The 25,316-nt window shown below is 39.7% G+C and overlaps 1 protein-coding gene and 1 pseudogene across 3 annotated transcripts in view; one reads left to right on the forward strand and one right to left on the reverse strand.

The window, feature by feature from the left end:
- UBR1 (ubiquitin protein ligase E3 component n-recognin 1) overlaps positions 1–25,316 on the forward strand; it is a 154,627-nt gene that overhangs the window by 103,058 nt on the left and 26,253 nt on the right. For both annotated transcript variants that reach the window (XM_003266785.3, XM_030814218.1), the window contains exons 34-39: positions 4,803–4,893; positions 5,997–6,145; positions 10,011–10,066; positions 10,962–11,058; positions 17,073–17,140; positions 18,140–18,290. In XM_003266785.3, coding sequence (XP_003266833.1) covers positions 4,803–4,893; positions 5,997–6,145; positions 10,011–10,066; positions 10,962–11,058; positions 17,073–17,140; positions 18,140–18,290 — 612 coding nt within the window. The remainder of the gene's footprint in view (positions 1–4,802; positions 4,894–5,996; positions 6,146–10,010; positions 10,067–10,961; positions 11,059–17,072; positions 17,141–18,139; positions 18,291–25,316) is intronic.
- On the reverse strand, positions 23,091–25,138 carry LOC100601397 (annotated as a pseudogene). Its single transcript, XR_121845.4, has one exon. The product of XR_121845.4 is annotated as a 60S ribosomal protein L7 pseudogene (transcript).

Below are 25,316 nucleotides of genomic sequence, written 5' to 3' on the forward strand. Positions count from 1 at the left end.
GTGATGGGAAGCGGCTGTAAATTCTGATGCAGCTTTGCTCACCTGCCGCTCACCTCCTGCTGTGCAGCCCATTCCCAAGGTTCCCAACAGGCCATAGACTGGTACTCGTCCATGGCCCCGGGGTTGAGGACCCCTGGTTTAGGCAGTGAAATCAATAGGGTGAAGGCAAAGTCCAGTATTTTAAAAATTATCTTCTCATCACATCCCCTCTTTGGATCTAAAATTGATGAAAACTATACCTAGAAAATATTCAAGAATATTTCTAGGTATTCTACTCAAAATATTTATGTCTTATTTCTACAATTCATATCTTTCTGTATTTATCCACATTTTCCCTGATTATTTTACCCTCTGTTATGCTTTAATTATGTCTTTTCAGTTACATACTTTTAAGGAAAATGAAGGATGTATACAAAAGCTACAGAGGAAGAAATAGGGGTGATGGTTTTATTTCTCATCACTATAGTCTAAGTTACAAAGGTTTTTTGTTTGTTTTGTTGGGGGGCATTTGTTGTTTTTTTGTTTGTTTGTTTGTTTGTTTGTTTAGACAGGTCTCACTCATCACCCAGGCTGGAGTACAGCTCACTGCAGCTTCAACTTCCTGGGCACAAGTGATCCTCCCACCTCAGCCTCCCAAGTAGCTGGAACCACAGGCTTACACCACCACACCCAGCTAATTTTTAGATTTTTTGTAGAGACAAGGTCTCGCTATGTTGCCCAGACTGGTCTCAAACTCCTGGACTCAAGCAGTCCTCCTACTTCAGCCTCCCAGAGTACCAGGATTACAGGCATGAGCCAGTGTGCCCAGCATAAGTTATCATACAAAGTTTTATGTTCCCTGCCTTGTTGACCTCATATGTGTGCATGTTATGCAGTTAAGAATGATACAAGAGGAAATAGCATTAACAGCCAGATTTTATAGTATAAAACAATAGGACTCATAGGATTTTTAAGAAGGAATTGATCAGTAGGGGCTGAAGTAGTAAGGGAAGATGTCATGGAGAAAATGAGATTCGATTTGACCTCGTATAAAATTTGGATGTGTGGTAGGGATAAAGGAGAACCCAGGTAGAAAACAGAAATGTTTTTAGGGAACTGTGAGCGTGGCATTTTCAGAGACATTGAAAAAGCCTGGGCTACCTTAGTTGAGAGTACACAGTGGGGAATAGTGGAGAATATGGGGCAGTTGTGGAGGTTTGTAAGAATTTGGACCTAGTCATTTAGAAACACAGAATGATGGAAGACAACAGTCAGCAATGAATGAGTCTGGCAACGTCCTGTCAGTTTCCCCTCCTCCTTCATTTTATGACAAAACCTTTTCCACAAGTGGTGCTAATGAGATAAAAATCTGTTAGGTGGAAAACTCTTCTAACAAAAGACCTTATATTTGCTAAGAAGTGATTTTTGGCATGTACTTAACTACTTCTCTACTTGTTTTAAGCACTGAGAAGCAATTCAGTACAAGAGATTCTTCTTAATTTTTATAATAATTTAAAATGTCTTTGAGATATGTGAATTTAGTTTCTTTTTATTTAAAAAAATGTAGATTGACATGTTGGTTTTACATCCTGATTTTTAGGTTTCAAAAATTCAGCCTTAAATCAGTTTTTTTATTGTTATTTTGGCCTCTAAATGTTTAATTGGAGGTCTCAAACATGGCATTAAGTAGAAAGATCACTTTATTAGCAGTAGGACCTCTGTGACCGTCTAAAGAAGTATAAGAGTGATTAGTATCTTTTAAACATATTCACTAATTTACTTAGAAGCCTATATTTTTAAGAGAAGAAAATACTGAACATAAGCTAAGGAAAAACTATTGAAATAAAGAACTTTAAAAAAGAAATCATGGAATGATTAAAAATTTTTGAGCAAGTGACTAGCATTTATTCTGGTAGCTTTTTAGTGTGGGAGTGGTGCCGCAGATAGATTGGAAGAATGAGGAGATAACTCAAGAAGGTTAGTCAGGAATCAATTGCACTGGTCCTACCATGAGATAGTAAGAGGTAGTGGTATTAATAGTAAGCATTGACAAGTTTGCTCTGAATGCTTATTGAGTAACTAATTGTTTGGGGGAAAGAAACAGCCAAGAGATTGTAAAGGAAGGATTACAGACAACGTCTAAGCATTTTATCTATATTGCCTACAAATATGGGGAGGTTAGGAGAAACAACAGATAATAAATTCAGTTTCTATTTATTTTCATGCTGTGTTGTTTTGGTACATAAGTAGGATTAAACAAAAACATAGTGATAGTGGGAGATAGTTTTATGGCTGGTCAAGTCATCCTAATAAATAAGGACTTAGAGAATTTTTAAAATTAAGCTTGATTTAGTAATATGTTCTACAGAAGTTTGTTCCTATTGGAAAAATATTTTTATCAAATGCCCATGGATTTTTTTTTTTTTGAGACAGCATCTTGCTGTGTTGCCCAGGCTGATTTGGGATGAGACAGAACTTGTTGAACCTGAATTTATTGCCTTCTAAAACACTTTAAAAGTGTTCATTTTTCCAGAGGTTTTTAACAGGACCAGAACCTCCTAATGTAATATTCCAAATATACAAGATAATATCCAGAATTACTTGACATACAAAGAACCAGAAAAATCTGACCAATTCTCACGGGAAAAACAACCAAATGCCAATCCTGAGATGTTTTAAATGTTAAACTTATCGAAGAGTTTTAAAGCAGCTAGTTAGCCTTGAAACATAAGGTGAAGATAAACACTCTTGAAAGAGTTGAAAGATAGAAGTTATCAGAAAAATAGGAACTAAAAAAACCAACCGTATGGAGATAATAGAATTGAAAAAATACTGGATGAAACAAAAATTAACTGGATGTGCTCAATAGTAAACTGGAAGGCTGAGCATAGTAGCTCAGGCCTATAATAATAGCACTGTGGGAGGCTCAGGCAGGAAGATCACTTGAGGCCAGGAATTCAAGACCAGCCTGGGCAATATAATAAGACCCCATCTCTAAAAAAAAAAAAAAAAAAAAAAATTAGCTCTGTTTGGTGGTGTGTGCCTATAGTCCTAGGTACTTGGGAGGCTGAGGAGAGGAGCGCTTGAGCCCAGGAGTTTTAAGTTATGGTGAGCTATAATCATGCCACTGCAGTCCAGCCTGGGCAACACAGCAAGGCTATGTTGTTTCAAAAATATATATACTAGACTGGAGATGAGGTAAAGTGTCCATGAATGTGAAATTAGATCAGTGGAAATTATTCAGTCTGGAGAACAGACAGAAAAGAGATTGGGGATAAAAAAATATAACCTTAGGGATCTGTGGGACAATTTTTTTTTTCAATCTGACATTTGTGTCATTGAAGTCCCAAAAGGAAGGGAAAAATAATGCAGAAAAAATATTTGAAGAAATAATTGGTTGAAAATTTCCCAAATTTGGTGAAAGACAAATTTGCAGATTCAAGAAGTTCAGTAAATCTCAAGCAGATAAGAAACCACACTCAGACACATCATAAAGCAAACTGCTGAAAACAAAAAATAAAGAGCCAGGCACAGTGGTGCATGTCTGTAGTCCCAGCTATTTGGGAGGCTGAGGTGGGAGGATCCTTTGAGCCCAGGAAATCGAAGCCAACCGGCAAAACATAGCGAGACTTCATCTTTTTTTTTTTTTTTTTTTTTTTTTTTTTGAGACGGAGTGTTGCTCCGTCGCCCAGGCTGGAGTGCAGTGGTGCGATCTCGGCTCACTGCAGACTCCGCCTCCTGGGTTCAAGTGATTCTCCTGCTTCAGCCTCTCAAGTAACTGGGATTACAGGCACCCGCCACGACCGCAGGCTAATTATTTTTATTTTTAGTAGAGATGAGGTTTCATCATGTTGGCCAGGCTGGTTTTGAACTCCTGACCTCAATTGATCTGCTCACTGCGGCCTCCCAAAGTGCTAGGATTACAGGTGTGAGCCATCATGCCCAGCTGAGACCTCATCTCTTAAAAGAAAAAAAAAAAAATTAAAAATCTTGAAAGCTACCAGAGAAAAACAACCCATTTCATGTCGGGAAATAGCATTTGAATTTGACAAGGAAATGGAGCTACAGAGAGGTTTAGTTTTCACACAGGGTTGCAGTAACAGTAAGTGGCAGAGCAAGGATTCAAACCCAGGCAGCTTGGCTTCAGATCATTTACTCTTATTCACTAATGTATGCTGCCTTATCAAGAGAACATTTATGCAGTCATTAAAAATGGCAAAATATGAGGGAGAGTTACTGATATAGAAAGATGTTCATGATCTATTAGGTGCTAAGGCAAGATGCAGGCTAGTATTATGTCATCCTCTTAAAAAAAATCTATGTATGTAATATTTATGTGGGGAACAGAAGAACATCACTCAAATGTTAACTGTGGTTATCTGGATGGAGAAACTTCAGTTAATTATTCATTGCTTATTAGCATATTCCAAGTTTCCTAAAACGATCATGTATAATATTAAAAAGCTACAAAGCCTGGGCACAGTGGCTCACGCCTGTAATCCCAGCACTTTGGTAGGCCAAGGTGGGAGGATCTCTTGAGGAGTTCAAAACCAGCCTGGCCAGCAAATGAAGACCCCATCTTTACAAAAAAATTGTTTAAAAACTAGGCAGGCATGGTGGCACATGCCTGTAGTCACTTGAGAGGCAGAGATTGGGAGGATCGCTTGAGCCTGGGAGATGGAAGCTACAGATGATCATGCCACTGTATTCCAGCATGGGTGACAGAGTGAGACTGTCAAAAATAAATAAATAAATGCTAGAAAACTGTATGTCAGACTAAACTCATTCATGATTTTTCTTTCTTTTTCCTTTTAATTTATAAGGAGAAAACCCAATTCCTGTTTTCTTTAATCAAGGAATGGGAGATTCTACTTTTGAGTTCCATTCCATCCTGAGTTTTGGCGTTCAGTCTTCGTAAGTATCTAAATAGTTAAGAGAACTTTGTAAATCATTGTGAAAATAAGAGTAGGAAACAGTGTAGGCTTCCATCTTTCCTTACTTTTTTATTTGTAAAATAGTTTATCCCATTATCTTGTTCCTTTCTCTTGTTTGTTTTATTTGTATTAACAAAATGAAGGGGTTTGAGATATTAAAGTAATATATATTAAGGTGAACTATGCCTCTGAGTAAACATTTTTAACCAACAAAATGTTGGTTAAAACTTTATCCAAGTCAACTTTGAATTCCCTTTCCACAGTTCTCTGTGGCCCTGCAAGAGGACCAAAAATGCCAATTCTGTCTGGTCCTACAAGAGGACCAGAATTATGAGACTTCATTTAAAATTACATCTAACTTGCTTTGTGACTTTCTGAAAAGTCTCAGGTCACTCCATGCCACCAGCAGTTCATTTTTTGTGTATGTAAAATTGAGGCAATGGCCTTCTATCCTGCCTCATTAGGTTATTGGAGAGATGTAATGTACCCAAATCAGGTATTATTATTTCATTAATACTGAGTATCCAGGGTAGTTTTTCTAGTTGTGATCCTTGTTTATCTATCCCATTGCTACTGAAAATACTTGTTACAAATGGAAGTTCAGAAAACTGGAAATTATCACTCCAGGTACATGGTATTATCACACATACACACAACACAAACACATACACATACCCGTTAACACAAAAGTACTTCTTTGGTTCCTTTTCCAAGCACCAAAACTTATTAGGTCAGATCTGTTCCTCTGAATTTTATTCCTTCTGTGTTCAGTCTGGTTTTTAGTTAGAACCTGAACCCCTTCTAGCTGTGAGCGTTTGCTGCATCTTTTACAGGAAGTGAAGTTATGTAGGTCATTAGTATTTTATAAGAGCTATTTCTCTACCTTTAGAAAATACAGTTCTGCTCTTCCAATTTTTTTCCAACTGAATAAATCTTTGGAGGCTCTAATCTCTAATTTGGCAAAGAGCAGTTTACTTATGTTGAAAGCAGTTAAATTGTTTCTATTGCTTCAGGACTTAATTGGACTTCTTACTAAGTAGCTCCTTTTACTAAATCATACAAATTTTCTTGTTTTATTTATAGGATTAAATATTCAAATAGCATCAAGGAAATGGTTATTCTCTTTGCCACAACAATTTATAGAATTGGATTGAAAGTGCCTCCTGATGAAACAGATCCTCGAGTCCCCATGCTGACCTGGAGCACCTGTGCTTTCACTATCCAGGCAATTGGTAAAGCTCATAAGAAAACTGGTTTGGAGGTTTCAGTGAGACAGAATTAACTTTGATCATTCATTCTTAAATTCTTTTTTTCACTGATGGCCCAGAATAATTTGACTTGTATGAGGACTATTAGTATTTCAATGTGTTAGTGTGGCTCATGTCATTTGGTCTGATAATTTTTTTATGTTGATGTCTTTTTAACTATGATTGTGGCCATATGCAACAAAAGTTAAAAAAAAATTTTTTTTAAGCTGGGCACGGTGGATTATGCCTGGGAGGCTGAGCTTTGGGAGGCTGAGGTGGGAGGATAACTTGAGGGCAGGAGTTTGAGACCAGCCTGGGCAATACAGCAAGACTGTCTACAAAAAATTAGCCAGGCATAGTGATATGCACCTGTAGTCCTAGCGAATCCTGAAGTGGGAAGATCATTCGAGCCCAAGAGTTTGAGGCTGCAGTGAGCCATGGTTGCACCACTGCACTCCAGCCTGGGCAACAGAGTGAGACCCTGTCTATAAAAAGTGTGTGTGTGTTCACACACACACACACACACACATGCATATATATTCCTTTAGTATCTATATTAAAGGAACAGCATGATGTAAGTTTTAGAGGTTCAAGGAAAAAAGAAAAGAATCAACTCAGAAATGTTCAGTAATTTTTCTTTCTTTTATACTTTGAGAGAAGAAGTGAGGGGAAACCAAAGTCACCTAAAAATTAACAGAAAGGGTAAAGGAAGACTGAGGCAGTTTAAGAGAGATTAGCAGGCAGAAACCAGCTCTAAAGGGAAGCCTACTATCAAATTCGCTGCCATATTGAAAATTTCCCATAGAAAAATGTAGCAGTGAGGGATCACTTAGATTTTTTAAGTTAGTGCATTTGTTCGTTATAGGGACAAGGTCCAATATTACATGGAAAAAATTAAGAATGGTGATTCTTCCCTATCTTTATCCAAGTCAACTTTGAATTCCCTTTCCAATATATATATTTTTGGTAATTGTTTTTAATGGGGTCCATTATATTTTCTTCATTTAAATATATTTTTGTAACAAGACACTTATATTTCAGAATTTGAATTAAGTAGCATGAAGCCACTTTTTTTTTTTTTTTTTTTTGAGATGGAGTCTCGCTCTATTGGCAGGCTGGAGTGCAGTGGCGCAATCTCGGCTCACCGCAACCTCTGCCTCCTGGATTCAAGCAATTCTCCTGCCTCAGGCTCCCGAATAGCTGGGACTACAGGTGCGCGCCACCACACCCAGCTAATTTTTGTATTTTTAGTAGAGATGGAGTTTCACCATGTTGGCCAGGATGGTCTCGCTCTCTTGACCTCGTGATCCTCCTGCCTTGGCCTCCCAAAGTGCTGGGATTATAGGCGTGCTGCCACCACACCCGGCCTTGAAGCCACATTTTTTCCCAAAGCCTTCCTACATACTATCATTAGTTTCTTAATAGAGTTTAAGAGTCACTTTCAGTGCCTTGGCAAAGGCAGGTTCCAGGCCACGGGCACCTGCCCTGAGCAGACCTCCTACCGGTGCCCTCAGAGGGCTCCTACGAGTGGGTTCATTGGCCTTGGCCCAGTGAGCCCCCGCCTACATTGATCTTAAGCCCATAGAGAGGGCCCATCCTGGCTCTGCCCCTGCCGGAATCCAGTTGCTGACCCAGGGGGACTGATGGGCAAAGTCGTCCCTGTGGCTAGGCTGTGACCATCCTTGTCAGAGCCAGACTGCAGTTGGACATCTTGGGCCGAGCCCAGCACCATGCAGGGGCATGGGAGCTGAGGAAGTGCCGCTCAGGAGCTGGGGTCACCACTCCACCATGTACCTTCCAAGGATACCCAGGGGGGCAGTGGGCTGGCAGCTTCCTGCTGCTCCCTGTCAGAGTCAAAGCACAGATCCTCAGGGTCGGCTCGGGCCGAGGCAGCCCAGGGAAGCTCCGGTTGGGGACCGTGTCTTTCTGGGGTTGGTGCCCTCTGGCCGGGACTCTTTGCTGGCCCATGGTCCCTGGGTGCTGCCGTGGCGTGGCCTCCCACCTGTCTGCCTGGTGGAGGGAGCTGTGGGGGTGGGGACGTGACTGAATAAAGCCACCGTGGGTGGATGTGCTTGGGGGAAAAAAAAGTCACTTCCAAACCTGTTAGACTTAAATCATGGGTATAGGATAATACATCAGTTTATATTTGCTATGATTGACTCAAATGGGATATAGGAAATGTGAGGTTTATATAAAATAGAATCTGAACAAATCAATAAGAAATATAAAACATTCTTTTGGAGTCATGACATGCTAAGTCTCTTCAGACTTTCAGTGAAGCTATTTCACACTTTACTATTTTGGGGGAGATAAGCATTAGGAAATCAAGAATTTATATTTAGATCTTGAACATTAAAAAGGGGGCACAGTCCGTTATAAAGGAGATAAGAAATTCACTGCTGATAGAGCTGAATCTTTTCATATGTGGTTCTATAATCTAGTAATTGGATTCCATTTGATTGATATCATATTGTGTTCACTATTGTGCTTTTTCTATCAAGCAGGCATAATGCTCTACTTTATTCTTAGTACATAAGCAACTAACTTATCTCAATCCCTGTGAAGATGGAGAGACATGTACAGAATGCATTGGCATAGGGTAATAGTTGAGGAATCAAAACAAAGCGTCCTTTGAATTACTGTTTATGCAAAGATGAAAAAAATGCTTCCACACTCATATCTGCTGCTAAAGATCAGTGAAAATAAGAGTAATTTAGGAATAAATACCATGGACAACAAAACACAAATCTGTGGTTTTGGTATTTTAATTTTCTCTTTTTCTTTCTCTCTTTTTTTTTTTTGAGACAGGGTCTCACTTTGTTGTCCAGGCTGGAGTGCAGTGGTGCAGTTATGGCTCACTGCAGCCTGAGCCTCCCCAGGCTCAGGTGATCCTCCCACCTCAGCCTCCTGAGCAGTTGGGACCACAGGCGTGCGCCACCACGCCCAGCTAATTTTTGTATTTTTTGTAGAGACAGGGTTTCACCATGTTGTCCAGGCTGGTCTTGAACTTCTGAGCTCAAGCAGTCCTCCTGCCTCAGCCACCCAAAGTCCAGGGATTACAGGCATGAACCACTGCACCCGGTCTCATTTTCTTTTTTTCCTATTGATCTTTTCTAATTCTTTCAAAATTGTACCCGAGGTCGGGTGCAGTGGCTCAGGCCTGTAATCCCAGCACTTGGGGAGGCTGAGGCGGGCGGGTCACCTAAGGTCAGAAGTGCGAGACCAGCCTGGCTAACAAGCTGAAACCCTGTTTCTACTAAAAATACAAAAACTTAGCCGGCGTAGTGGTGCATGCCTGTAATCCTAGCTACTCAGGAAGCTGAGGCAGGAGAATCACTTGAGCCCGGGAGTTGGAGGTTACAGTGAGCCGAGATTGCGCCATTGCACTCCAGCTTGAGCAACAAGAGCGAAACTCTGTCTCAAAAAAAAAAAAAAAATTGTACCCAAAAGAGCAATGAAGTTATTTGTATCTGCCTTATATATTATTTTTAAACAAAATAGGTTATAATTACATATATAAATTACTTATTTTAGAATTTTTTGCATAAAAAAGATGCTGAAATGAGAAGAAACAATCCAGGCTGCTTTGTTTTTCCCAAGCATTCTTATAAGATTGCTGCAGGGACTTTATTTTTTATGCTAGTAATTTGTAAATGGTATACATTTGATTCTCTAATATTCTCTCACTCAAAAATTGGAAAATTTTGGCATAGACTTAAAACACAAGACTTTGAAGGGGAAAAATGCAAATCATCTCATCAAAAATATAATTAAAGAACATTTGATAAAAAGTACAGTAATTATAGCACTATTCAGGATTTATTATTTTTATTTTTTTTTATTCTTTGAGAAAATCTATTGGGAGATGAAGGAAAACCTCTGTTTGGAGCACTTCAAAATAGGCAGGTATGTATATTCCAACAAGGTACATGTAACTCATGGCATGCCTTTTTCCACCCCGCCCACAGTTTATTATTAAAAAAAAAAAAAAATCTTTATTCCTTTTCTGTAAAAATTAGCCAAATTCTATAGTGGGGAAAAAAGGAGCTGCGTCAGTCTTATAGGAAACTGAATAGCATGTGCACTTTACAGAGCTTACTCAATCTCAGAGGTTAAGTGTAATTCATACAGAGATTTCATGTGATGACTACTTTTTCTCCCTTTGTTACACTTCAAAATCCTGGTGTTTCCTATATTTTTCCTTCTCGCTAATTTTACACCATTGTATAACATTGAGTATTAATGCTGGCTTAGCTCTGGATGAATCATCATACTGAATTCAAAAATAAAATTAAGACATGACTCCTTGATGGGCAGATACTGACACTACTGTAGGACTCTACTCCTGCCCCGGGCCTAAACCTCTTAACATAGTGATCCCTGGAAAACAGTACTAAAGAAATATGCAGAGTAGCCCTGTGAAGACAAAAGGGGTAATTGAGGTTGCCATTCCTTCCTTGCCATTTCCCTCTTATTTTTCCGACAGCTGGCACAGAAGACTAGAAGACTTGTGGTCCACAGTGTGCTCAGCTCTGGGGAAAATACTTTTTACATGAAAATTAAAATAATTATAGCTTTAATACCACTTTTTTATGAGAAAATCTGTTAGAAATTTAGCAAGGCCATAAAACCTTGTACAGGTATTAAGAATATTGTAATTTATTTGCAATGATATAAGGTATGTAATGAGTCTGCCGCTAATTCCAACAAACTAGAATTGGTTTTTACCAACTCTTAAGTGGATGACTTAGGTCTCTCATCTTTCCTCATCTTTTTATCTTCCTTCTCTCTTACAATCTAGCATAATGGTCTGAAAGCATTAATGCAGTTTGCAGTTGCACAGAGGATTACCTGTCCTCAGGTCCTGATACAGAGACATCTGGTTCGTCTTCTATCAGGTAGAGTCTTCTCTGAACTATTATTATGTATTATATTATTTATATGTCTTTTTCTATTGCATTTCTGGCAGTATATTTCATTAGGAAACAACACACACTGCACTAATTTTGAGCACTCACTAATGAAATTTTACCACCTACAGAAGCCATGCAAAAAACAGATAAACACATAGCTGCCTGTGTAAAACTTGTGATGATGATGATGATTATTATTATTATTAAGAGGGAGTTTCGCTCTTGTTGCTGAGGCTGGAGAGCAATGGCGCGATCTCAGCTCACTGCAACCTGCACCTCACGTGTTCAAGTGATTCTCCTTTCTCAGCCCTCTGAGTAGCTGGAATTACAGGCACCCACAACCACGCCCAGCCAATTTTTATATATATATATATATTTTTTTTTTTTTTTTTTTTTTTTTTAGCAGAGATGGAGTTTCACCATGTTGGCCAGGCTGGTGTTGAATTCGTGACCTCTGGTGATTCGCCTGCCTCCACCTCCCAAAGTGCTGGGATTACAGGTGTGAGCCACCACTCCCGGCCTTCATGACCTTATTTTTAAAATCTATATTTTCCAAATATTTTCAACTTATGTTTCTTCTGTCTGCCTAGGTTATTGAACCAATGTCTACAACCACTAACATCCATGTATCCCCAATCCAGTTAGAAAAGGGAGCAATGATGTGGATAGATCATTTTAAAATGTTTAATTTTGTTTGTGGGTCAAATTCTTATGAAATAATGGAAATGCTACATTCAGTAATCTCAGAACTCAGTTCCATGCCCATTTCTTTAACAGGCTGGCTATAACAGCAATCTTCTCAGATTTTAACAAGTTAGAAATTTACTAAGAGCTCATATGGTGATCTCAATTAGTATAGAAATAAAATGAAGGATAAGTCATTACACAGCATTAGAGTGATTTTGCTTTCCTTTTGGTAATCTGCATTTCCATCTGGGCATTTGAAGTCTACTATAAGCTCCTCTGCACCCAAACAGACCAGCCTTAAAGAGAGTTGTTTGTAAATCTGTTTGTTCATAAGTCCCAAATATCATGAGTAGGGTAGTTTCAGTGTGTACTTCCCAGATATATTTCTACCAAATAAGAGTTATTCAGATTTTTTAAGCTTTAAAGCCAGTCATAATTTTCTTGTAGCTGAACTAGCAGACATTTTTTTTTCAGCAAAATAGACCTACTTCTTTACCTTGAAAATCGATTGAAACCAATAGTGTTTTTCCTTGTCAATCCCCACAAGCTTCTTAGGGGAGCTCTTCCTGAGCAGCTTTCTGCTCATCCTGTTGATGTGGAGATTCCACAACTCCTCCCAAAGCTACCATCCAAGTTTTGTTAGAACTTCTGCCATGCTTAGCTTTTATATTTTCAAATTAACTTCCAGGTGTCTCCTGAATTGGCTTCATGCTAATAGAAATCTAATGTTGATGCTGTTCCCCTAGTCACACACTTAGAAGTTTTCCCTTCTTTCACTTACTTTTTTCCCTTCTTGGTCAGTTGCACAGGCCCAGAACCTTCCATATGTCACATGTGCCTCTTTTTAGGACCTCTTTCTGTTGAACAGTTTATCCTATTTGCATATCACTATTTTGTTTTTGTTTTTTAATTTTTTGGTATCTGTTTCATTTCAGTCATAATTTAGATATTTACTAATTCTTCCAAATAGTTTCACTGCTTTTGCACTTGTTACACATTATGAGATTTACAATGTTTAAAACAGCTTATTGCCCAGCATAGTGGCACACACTTATAATCTCAGCTTCTCAGGAGCCTGAGGGGGAGCATCCCTTAAGCCCAGGAGTTTGACACCAGTGTAGGCAGTATAGTGAGACCTTGTCTCAAAAAAAGCACCAAACAAGGAGACTAACATTATCACAGATGGTAGAGACTAAAATGATGGTATATAATCTCTAATTAGCAATACTGGAGGAATTTATGTCATGTAGCATTATGCCTATATATGAAAGTTTTTCATATGAACATTTATTAGAGGAGCATTTTTATTTGTAAGATGTTAGGGCTATCAGATATGTTCCTTGCCATTTTAATGCTTATGATCGAATTAAAGAAGCAGAACCTCTATAAAAACAAACATAAAATAGCCAAATGCCAGATATGTGCTTCACTAATACATGCTTAAAAAATTGAGACAAGTGGCCGGGTGCGGCAGATCATGAGGTCAGGAGATCGAGACCATCCTGGCTAACACGATGAAACCCTGTCTCTACTAAAAAATACAAAAAATTAGCCAGGCGTGGTGGCGGGCGCCTGTAGTCCCAGCTACTCAGGAGGCTGAGGCAGGAGAATGGCGTGAACCCAATGTCGTGAGCTGAGATCGCGACACTGCACTCCAGCCTGGGCGACAGAGCGAGACTCCATCTCAAAAAAGAAAAAAAAAATTGAGACAAGGAAGAAATCACTTTGGGATTCTGCTGTTATCTCCTCTAACAGGGTAGGATTTGAATTGAGCCTTGAAGGGAGTACACATAATAGATAAATTGAGAGGAACAGAAGCTGCATTCCAAAAGACACAGGGCACATTTGAACAAAGATTGAGGAGGTAGGAAAGTGTGTGATGTGTTCAAGTAGATAGGTTTGATAGGAGTAGTGGCATCTATAGATAGACAAGCATGAAGTTTTTTTTTTTTAATAAAATTACAGTGGCTTAAATGCCCCAGCCATAAGTTTGAACTTTATTCTTTAGGTAATCGGAATTTTTTGAAACGTTTTGGACAATAGTATTCTGAGCTTAATTTGATATTGAATAGATTGGATTGAAGGAGGGAAAAATTAGAGGTAACATATGCATCTGAATGTGATAACAGGAATTAGGCAAGACATTGGAGTGGGCTGGGTCAGGGGCAAGGTTTTGAACTAAAATGAATAGCAGAAAAATTGAGAGAAATAAGGAAGTCTAGAATAGGAGCTATTTTCTATGTAAAGTGATGAGTATTGTTTTAATATGTTGATTTCTGCAGTAGCAATAGGACAGGCCAGGTGCAATGGCTTACACCTGTAATCCCAGAACTTTAGGAAGCCAAGGTGAGCAGATCACTTGAGCTCAGCAGTTCGAGACCAGCCTGGGCAACATGGTGAAACCCCGTCTCTACAAAAAACTTAGCCGGGTGTGGTGGTGCACACCTGTAGTACTGGCTACTCAGGAGGCTGAGTCAGGAGTATCACTTGCACCCAGGAGGTCAAGGTTGCAGTAAGCCATGATCATACTACTGCACTCCAGCCTGGGCAACAGAGAGAGACTTTGTCTCTAAATGGATGGATGGATGGATGGATGAATGGATGGGTGGATGGATGGATGGATGGATGGATGCAACGGAGAGAGACTTTGTCTCTAAATGGATGGATGGATGGATAGATAGATAGATAGATAGGACATACAGTGCTCACTGCCATGTGCTATGCCTTGTACTAGAGTTTTTTAATAAAATCTAATTTCTAGTCACCATCCTTCAAGGAAATTATTCTCCTGATTTACGAGAAAACTGAGGCACAGGGAAGTTACATGACTTGCCTGTGGTAATAAAACCAATAAGAAGTAGAACTAATATTTAAACCCAGGCCTGACCATAAAGCCCATGATTTTCCTACTCTATCATGTAAACTTTGCCGAGGTGTTTAATTGTGCATAAAGAGTTGGCTTAACCCATAGATAAAATGAAAATATGTATACCAAAATTGACTTTTGATTTCAAAAGAACTTTAAATATTTTTAGCAATCAGGAAAAGAAAAATCATTTTTAAACTGCTTGTAAGAAAAATTTGATGACACAAAGAGTATTCTTTTGGCTGAAAAGATGATGGAAATTAGGACGAGGGATCAGGAATTATTTAAATATTTTGAGTAAGCTGTAACATTGAGAAAAAAATAAGATAGGTAGTATCATAGACATGCTAACTGAAATATCAGAAGTATTACTAAAAGATAATTTGAGGAAATGGGACCTGGAAACAGCAAATGACTTGTCGAAGTCACATAGCTAGTTAATGTCAGAGCCCTATGATCACTTTAGTTTGTTTTATGTAGCCAATATTAATAATATTTATTGAGTGGTTACATATGCCAAGCTTGGATAAGTGCTTTCAATTCATATGTTGGCCTGGAGTGGTGGCTCACACCTGTAATCCCAGCACTTTGAGAAGCCGAGGCAGGCGGACCTCTTGAGGCCAGGAGTTCAAGACCAGCCTGGCCAACGTGGCGAAACCCCATCTCTACTAAAAATAAAAAATAAAAAAATTAGCTGGGCATTGTGGCAGGTGCCTGTAATTTGAGCTACTTGGGAGGCTGAGGCAGGAGGATTGCTTGAACCCAGGAGGCGGAGGTTGTGGTGAGCCAAGATTGCGCTACTGTGCTCCAGCCTGGGGGACAGAGTGAGACTCCATCTCAAAATAAAATACATAAATAATAAATTAATATGTTAATGAACCTCCCAACAAACTTGTATATACTGCATGTAAACTTAGAGAAGTTAAGTCGCCTGTCACTTGCCTATGACCAGTAGTCACAGCCAATACTGGAAGCCATTTTAATCCGACTTCAAAGCCCCTGATCTTAACCTTTATGCTTTTTGTTTAGAATCTCGGGATTTGAGGTTAAGAAATTGATCTAGTTACATGGCCAGGCATGGTGACTCACGCTTGTAATCCTAGCAATTTGGGAGGCCGAGGCAGGTGGATCACCTGAAGTTCCAGCCTGGTCAACATTGTGAAACCCCATCTCTTAACTAAAAAAAAAAAAAAAAAAAAAAAAAATAGAAAAAATAGAAAAAATTGGTCGGGCGTGGTGGCTCATGCCTGTAATCCCAGCATTTTGGGAGGCCAAGGCAGGTGGATCTCGAGGTCAAGAGATCGAGACCATCCTGGCCAACATGGTGAAACCCCATCTCTACTAAAAATACAAAAATTAGCTGGGCGTGGTGGCATGCGCCTGTGGTCCCAGCTACTTGGGAAGCTGAGGCAGGAGAATCGCTTGAACCCGGGAGGCGGAGATACCAGTGAGCCAAGACTGTACCACTGCACTCCAGCCTGGCAATAAAGCGAGACTCCGTCTCGAAAAAAAAAAAAAAAAGCCGGGCGTGGTGGTGCGTGCCTGCAATCCCAGCTACTCAGGAGGCTGAGACACAAGAATCACTTGAACCTGGGAGGCGGAGGTTGCAGTGAGCTGACATCATGCCACTGCACTCCTGCCTTGGTGAGAGAGCAAGACTGTCTAAAAAAAAAGAAAGAAAAGAAAAGAAATTTACCTAGTCTGAAAAGAGTCTTCTCCCTCATTTTAAAAAATAACAGCTTTATTTATGTGATGTTGAATCTTCTGAGCCAGAGTTCGGAACCAATATCTAGACCTACAATAATTCCCTCATTTTTATATAAACAAAACCATTCCTCTTGTCCTGACTTCTTAATTTCACTTTGCCACTCTTGCTCTCACTTTTGGAATACAGCTTTTCCTTAGGCACGGACCAGATTAGAAAGATGGTAGCTTTTGAGCCATTTGCATTTCCTCCAGATGACCAATCTATATAAACCATTATCTAATTTTGTTCAGGATGATCTCCATCCTCATTTCACCTACTCTGTCTTGCATGTTCTTCCCACTCCACAACCCCAATTGTGTTCACATTTTATATATCACAGAACATTTAGAAATGGAAGTCAGAAAACAAGTGATAGAAGGAACATTGTATAAAAGTAACTCTTCTCACTCATTCAACAAATGTTTCTTTAACAATCTCTGTATTTCAGTTGTCCTAGTTTACATGCCATTTTCACCTAGATTTTACCTTTTAACCCTTAAACTGTATCCAAGGCTTTCTAGCAGGCTTTTCTCAGTTCAGTTTGTCTCTCATGGTTTCCATATCTCAAAGGTGTGATGTATTAGTTTCTGTATTTTATAACCCTGTTATATGTTTGGTTTAGGTGTTTTTAGCTTGCATTTTATTTAACTACACTGCTGTCTTACTGACTGAATTACATTAACTTTTTGTTTGTTTTAGTTGTTCTTCCTAACCTAAAATCAGAAGATACACCATGCCTTCTGTCTATAGATCTGTTTCATGTTTTGGTAAGTGTTCAGTAATTTTGTTTAAGTCACTCATGTTGATAATTTCTTGTATTTTCCTCATTCAAATTCATGCCCTTTGTTCAAGATTAAAATTATTTGTGTTTAATCTATAAAGTTTGGTCTCTCCTGTCCATTGTTTACAAATAGGTACAGATTTGATGGAGACCATCAAAATCATTAAAAAAAAAAAAAAAAGCACTTCAATTTGTAATAGGTCTTGTCCTGGTTGATTACCTTAGTGGGTGTCTGTACAGACAAACCTTTTCTAATTCATATTATGCTCCCCTTCTGGCCTTTTTCTTAAGTTGTATATATGATATACAGTCAATGACTGTGTGAGCTCTCTTAAAATCCTTAATTATTTGGCGATAAGGACCAGACCATGGAGGCTTCCTCAAAACACCTATGGATGGATGGCAACAGCCCTTAGTTTTCTGCAGAGATTTTCCATTCCTGTGATGATCTCATTCCTTCAAACCAAGTTCTGTGGAGAAAGCAGTATTGAGATTGGCAGCATGGAGTTTATGGATGCAGGGTTAGCCAGTATCCTCATCCCTCATTATCTAGGCCTCTACCCAGTGGTCATCAACCCTGACTGTCTTTTGGAATCTCCTGGGGAACTTTGAAAAGAATGCTATTAACTAGGCCCTACCCCAGGAGATTCTCATTTGATTGGACTAGGGTAGGGCCTGTGTGTCAGTATTATTTTAAGAACTCCTGTAATGTTGAATCTTTGAGCCAGAGTTCAGAACCACTACCTAGACCTACAATAAATAGACACAGCAAAGGGATAACCTATTTGGTGGTGACCATCGTCCTCCATTTATGGTATATTATATTCTAAGATATTCTATTGAATAAATAAGAAAAATACGGTGTTTATTAAAAAACACACACGCAAACACTGCGTAGCATCTGGTGCCCTTCACATTTAGTTATGACATTAATTTATGTTAGTCTTTTATCATTAGCCATGTTGATGTCCATTTTCTCTCATAGGTGGGTGCTGTGTTAGCATTCCCATCCTTGTATTGGGATGACACTGTTGATCTGCAGCCTTCTTCAGTTAGTTCTTCCTATAACCACCTTTATCTCTTCCATTTGATCACCATGGCACACATGCTTCAGATACTACTTACAGTAGACACAGGTAAGGTTTTCATCTGGGTGTTGACTGTGAATAACATTTTGCCATGCTTTACTGGCAAAATTAATTATGCTTGTGATTATATAACGTATTTCTAGGTTCTGTGTTATGTTTTTTGCTGAATGATTATTCATCTGTTTTTTAATGGATACTGTTTAAGCAAGGAAAGGTAGAATAAGCTGTGAAAAAGATAATTAGGTGAAACTACCTAATTATTAACTGCTCTGCAGATATGCAGGGAGACCACTTGGACCTGCTTTTCCCTCTTTTTCAAATTCCCCATCCTCGAGGTCTGTCCCTACATGAGTTTTTTCAGCCTTTTGATAAGGAGGTCCCTAAAATCATTCTTAATTCCTTCAGCTAGAATGATAGTACTTTCTTCCCCTTGTAGCATTTATCATTAGTATCTTGTTTTATGCTTATTTGTGGTTATATCTTACTGTTGTTCTGCTCCTTTCCCTGTTTCTCCTCTCTCTCTCTGCTCCTTTGTCCTCAGTGTAAGTTTCTTGATGATAGGTAACAATGAAATTTCAACATCTTCCCTCTAAAGCTGCAAGTATCTGGTAACACTTGTTAAACCCAGTAAACACTCATTAAATGTCTTTTGAATTAATGTTCATTTGAAGATACATTAGAAATACAACATTATGGAATGATGATACAGTTGTTCTTTTAGAGTCTGGTTTTTAATAGGAAGCAAAGGCTGGGGGCTGGGTGCAGTGGTTCATGCTTGTAATCCCAGTACTTTGGGAGGCCAAGGCAAGAGGATCCCTTAAGCTCAGGAGTTCGAGACCAGCCTGCGCAAGATGGTGAGACCCCATCTCTACAAAAAAAATTTTTTTTAATTAGCTGGGCATGCTGGTGTGCGCCTGTAGTCCCAGCTACTTGAGATGCTGAGGTAGGAGCATCACTTGAGCCCAGGAGTTTGAGGCTGCAGAGAGCTGTGATTGCACCACGGCACTCCAGCCTGGGCAACAGAACAAGACCTCATCTCTTAAAAAAAGAAGAAGAAAAAAACCCAAAGCAAAATCTGGTCATGGGTATCAGTGACCAATAAGGGCTACTGAAGATTCATATAATTTAGAGGACAAACATAATTAAAGCGATGTCAGAATAAAATATGGCAAAATTACGTGTGCATTTACCCTGTGCTACACCAACTCCATTTCTAGGAATTTATCCTGAAGTTTTACCAGCAAAAATATGAAATGATACAAGCACGACATTATTTATTGTGATATTACTTGGAATATCAAAAAAAAGGAGAAACAATTTAGCTGTCCATTGATGGGGGATTCGTAGAATAACCTATGATGTACCATATAATGGAATTCTATGCAGTTTTAAAAAGGAATGAGCAAGATCTGGTATGAATTGATCTCCATGACACGATAAGTTAAAAAAGTAAGGTACAGAATAGTGGCTATAGGATAGCATTTTTCTGTAAGGTATTTTATGCATATATGTGTTTATATACATTTTTGCTTATGTGTTTTATAAAAGAGACAATAGAGGCCGAGTGGTGGCTCACACCTGTAATCCCAGCACTTTGGGAGGCTGAGGCAGGCAGATCAGCTGAGGTCAGGAGTTCGAGACCAGCCTGACAACATTGTGAAACCTGTCTCTACTAAAAATACAATAATTAGCCGGTGTGGTGGCAGGCATCTGTAATCCCAGCTACTCGGGAGGCTGAGGCAGGAGAATTGCTTGAACCCAGGAGGCAGAGGTTGCGGTGAGCCGAGATCATGCCATTGCACTCCAGCCTCCCAATGAAAATCCATGCAGGTTATTATTGTGGATATCAACAAACTGATTCTAAAGTTTATGTGAGCCAAGCCCAGTGGCTCATGCCTGTAATCCCAGTCCTTTCGGAGGAGTTTGAGCCTGGGCAACATAGTGAGACTCTGTCTCTAAAAAAAAATAGGAAAATTTCCTGGGCGTGGTGGCACATGCCTGTAGTCCCAGCCATTTGGGAGGCTGATGTGGAAGGATTGCTGTAGCCCAGGAAGTCAAGGCTGCAGTGAGTTGGGATTGCACCACTGCAGTCCAGGCCAGGCAACAGAGCGAGACCCTGTCAATCAATCAGAAAGTAATAAGTAAACAAACAAGTACATAAATAAATAAACGAAGTATATATGGAAAGACAAAAGTCCTAGAATAACCAGCTCAGTGTTGGAGGAGAAGAAAGTTGGAGGGTTGACACTGCCCAACCTTAGGACTTACCATAAAGTTACAGTAATAAAGACAAGATATAGACCCACATATATGTAGTCAACTGATCTTTGACATTTGATTGAAGGATCAAAGGTAGCCTTTTCAACAAATGGTGTTGGAACAAGTAGACATCTGTGTCCAATAAAATGAATATAGACACAGACTTTACACCCTTCACAAAAATTAATTCAAAACAGATCATAGACCTAAATGTAAAATGCAAAACTATAAAACTCCTACAAGATGGCCGGGCACGGTGGCTCACGCCTGTAATCCCAGCACTTTGGGAGGCCGAGGCGGGTGGATCACAAGGTCAGGAGATCAAGACCATCCTGGCTAACACAGTGAAACCCCGTCTGTACTAAAAATACAAAAACTAAGCCGGGCGTGGTGGCGGGTGCCTGTAGTCCCAGCTACTTGGGAGGCTGAGGCAGGAGAATGGCGTGAACCTGGGAGGCGGAGCTTGCAGTGAGCCGAGATTGCACCACTGCACTCCAGACTGGGAGACAGCATGAGGCTCCATCTCAAAAAAAAAAAAAAAAAAAAAAAAAACTCCTACAAGATAACGTAGTAGAAAACCTAGATGACCTTAGGTATGGAGATGACTTTTTAGATACAAAACCAAAGGCATAATCTGTGAGAGAAATAATTGATAGGCTGGACTTCATTATAATAAAATTAAAAACTTATGCACTTGAAAGACAGTGTCAAGAGAATGAGAGACAAGCCACAGTCTGGGAAAAAGTATTGCAAAAAACACTTCTGATAAAGGACTGTTATCCAAAGTACACAAAGAACCCTTAACACTCAACAATAAGAAAACAAACAACCCAATTTTAAAATGGGCAATGAGGCTGGGTGCTGTGGTTTATGCCTGTAATCCCAGCACTTTGGGAGGCCAAGGTGGGCAGATCACTTCAGCCAGGAGTTTGAGACCACCCTGACCAACATGATGAAAACCTGTCTGTACTAAATGTACAAAAATTAGCCTGGTGTGATGTGCACACCTGTAGTCCCAGCTACTTAAGAAGCTGAGAGATAAGAATCAGTTGAACCCAGGAGGCATAGATTGCACTGAGCTGATAGCATGCCACTGCACTCCAGCCTGGCAATGGAACAAGACTTCGTCTCAAAAAAATGGGCAATGAGCCAGGTGCAATAGCTCATGCCTGTAATCCCAACACTTTAGGAGGCCAAGGCAGGAAGACTGCTTGAGCCCAGGAGTTTGAGACTACCCTGGGCAACATAGCAAGATCCCGTCTCTAAAAAATAAAGTGGGCAAAGCACTTGAAAAGACACCTCACCACAGAAGATATACAGATGGTAAGTGATCATAATGTTCACCATCTATATGCCATTAGGGAATTGCAAGTTAAAACAATGAGATGCCACTATAAACCTATTAGAATTGCCAAAATCTAAAACACTGACACCACCAAATGCTGGCAAGTATGTGGAGTAACAGGAACTCTCATTTGTTGTTGATGGGGATGCAAAATGGTACAGTCACTTTGGAAGACAGTTTGACAGTTTCTCACAAAACTAAATATACTCTTACCATATGATCCAGCAGTCATGCTTCTTGCATTTACCCAAATGAATTAAAAACTGAAGTTCACGCAAAACTATGCACAAGGATGTTTATAGCAGCTTTATTCATAATTGCCAAAACTTGGAAGCAACCAAGACATCCTTCAATAGGTGAGTGGATAAATAAATTACAGTATATCCAGAGAGTGGAAATATTATTCAGTGCTAAAAAGAAATGAGTTATCGGCTGGGCACAGTGACTCACACCTGTAATCTCGGCACTTTGGGAAGACAAGACGGGTGGATCACCTGAGGTCAGGAGTTCAAGACTAGCCTGGCCAACATGGTGAAATCCCATCTCCACTAAATAAATACAAAAATTAGCCAGGCATGGTGGTGCACACCTGTAATCCCAGCTACTCAGGAGGCTGAGGCAGGAGAATCGCTGGAACCCAGGAGGCGGGGGTTGCAGTGAGCCAGGACTGCACCACTACACTCCAGTCTGTGACAGAGCGAGACTCCATCTCAAAAAAATAAAAAAAATAAAGAAATTAGTTATCGAGTGATGAAAAGATAGACAAAACTTAAATGCCTATTACTAGCTAAAATAAGTCAATTTGAAAAGGTTGTATACTATACGAATCCAACTATATGACATGCTAGAGAAGGCAAAACTATAGAGTCAGTAAAAGGATTAGTGATTGCCAGGGTAAGGGTGTTGGGGGAGGGCTGAATAGGCACAACATAGAGGATTTTTTTTTTTTTTTTTTTTTGAGACGGAGTCTCACTCTTTCACCCAGGCTGAAGTGCAGTGGTGCGATCTCGGCTCACTGCAGGCTCCGCCCCCCAGGGTTCACGCCATTCTCCTGCCTCAGCCTCCCCAGTAGCTGGGACTACAGGCGCCCACCACCTCGCCCGGCTAATTTTTTGTATTTTTAGTGGAGACGGGGTTTCACCGTGTTAGCCAGGATGGTCTCGATCTCCTGACGTGATCTGCCCGCCTCGGCCTCCCAAAGTGCTGGGATTACAGGCGTGAGCCACCGCACCCAGCCAGCATAGAGGATTTTTAAGGCAGTGAAACTGTTCTGAAAAATACTACAATGGTGCATACATGTCATTATTACACATTTGTCCAAACTCATAGAATGTAAACACCAAGAATGAATCCTAATGTAAACTGTGGACTTTGGGTGATAATGATGTGGCAATGTGGGCTCATTGATTATAACAAGCGTACAACACTGGTGCCGAATGTTGATAGGTGGGGGATATTGTGTGTGCATAGAGACAGAGGGAATCCTCTGTATTTTCTGCTCAATTTTGCTGTGAATCTAAAACTTCTCTTAAAAAATAAAGTGTATTAATTAAAAAATAAAAATCTTATTTTATGGGTGTATGCATTTGTCAAACTCATCATCAAATAGAGCACTTGATATTTGTGCATTTAATTGCATGTAAAATTTACCTCAAATTTATAAAGAATCCCTTAGAATTATTGAACTCTCTTACATTTGAATTGAAAAAATCAGTATGAATTCATGATATGTTTTTTAAAAGTATAGGAATAAAGAGATGTTATTTGGAAAATGAAAAGGACTAGCAGTATTCATTCAAGATATGATAATTACTGAGGGCAACTTGAATCCGTGACCTTCCAGATGAATTAATACATAAACAAAAGCATTTTTTTTTTCAATTTGAGAGCAGATACTGTTTATTAACCAACCAGCTTAGAAAAATAATCATGGTAGACACCTTAGTTCATTCTTCTAATAAGCCTGTTGATCTGGTCCTCCCTGTTGCCAGCATCTCCACTTTCTACAAAATGAGTGGTCTTTTTCTTCATTCCACCTCGTGGAGAAGACGATTTGAAGGGCCACAGGAAGTTATTTGCCTCTTTGAAGCATTTTCCAACAGTATAGATCTCATGAATCAGATCCTGCATGCAGATGATGCCGTATTTATCAAGAGATTGAGCGATCAAAGCATTATCTGTCAAAGCAATTCACTTCTTATTGATTTTGCCATAACCACGCTTGTAGATTAGTTCATTTACTGACTTCAGATTGGGGTACCCCCATGCAATATATGGCTCTACAATCCTCAGCATGTTAATCGAAGCCTTGTTGAGCTTCACAAAGGTTCCATTGAAGATTTGACGAAGGTGAAGAAGCTGCAACACCTTTCGAACCTTTGGGCTCACGCCATTGATACCTCTGATTCTGATGACAAACGCCAGTTTGGGTTCTGCAGGTACATAGAAGTTGCCAGCTTTTCTTGCCATCCTCGCCATTCGAATTTCAGTTCTGTACATCTGCCTATATTCCTTGTGATAGTGCTTTGCTTTTTCATAGATAAGCTTCCTCCTTGCCTTTCGAAGCATCTTTGGGGCAAATTTCTTTCTTAGGCGCTTGATCTTCAGCTCTGCGAAATTCCTTTGCTTTTTCTTAAGGGTTTCTGGCACAGCAGGAACCTTCTTCTTCTCTTCTACACCCTCCATGGTTCCAGCCGGAAAAAGAGAACAAAAGCATTTTTAAAACAACAGAGCACTACTCAAATGTGCTATAACTATACCTCACAGCAAAGTACAAGGTAGACATTTCTATATCAATTTTAATACAATAATTATGAAGTTCAGAGAACTTACGTAGCTTATCCAGAGTCTTAATGTAAGTGGGAGAGTTGGCAGTTGCTGGAAAGGTTTAGGATGGTCCTCCTTAAAGATAGGTTGATGGAGGAAAATAACCTCACAAAGTTCTCTTTATGGGACCCTTTGCTTGAGCATGAAGGCAGGACAGACACCTACTTCCCTTTCTAGAGGTTGAATTTCTGTCTGCTGGCTTAGATTCCTAGGAACCCAAAGCAGGTTGATAACAATTTATTTCCATGGTCATATTATGATGAAGTAAGTATTTACATGTTTAGCAAGTAAATATTAAACATCCATGTTTAGTGATTCTGCCCTATTTGTTTCTCCAGCTAATATATAGATAAAGTTTACCTAACAACTTTAATATTCAGCATCAACTACTTAAATTAAAAACAGGTGGGGCTGGGCACGGTGGCTCATGCCTGTAATTCCAGCACTTTGGAAGGCCGAGGCAGGTGGATCACTTGAGGTCGGGAGTTCAAGACCAGCCTGACCAACATGGTGAAACACACTAAAAATACAAAATTAGCTGGGCATGGTGGCACACGCCTGTAATCCCAGCTAGTTGGGATGCTGAGGCAGGAGAATCGCTTGAATCCGGGAGGTGTAGGTTGCAGTGAGCCAAGATCGCACCA

The sequence above is a fragment of the Nomascus leucogenys genome, chromosome 6, assembly GCF_006542625.1.
Source record: "Nomascus leucogenys isolate Asia chromosome 6, Asia_NLE_v1, whole genome shotgun sequence".
NCBI classification, from domain to species: domain Eukaryota; kingdom Metazoa; phylum Chordata; class Mammalia; order Primates; family Hylobatidae; genus Nomascus; species Nomascus leucogenys.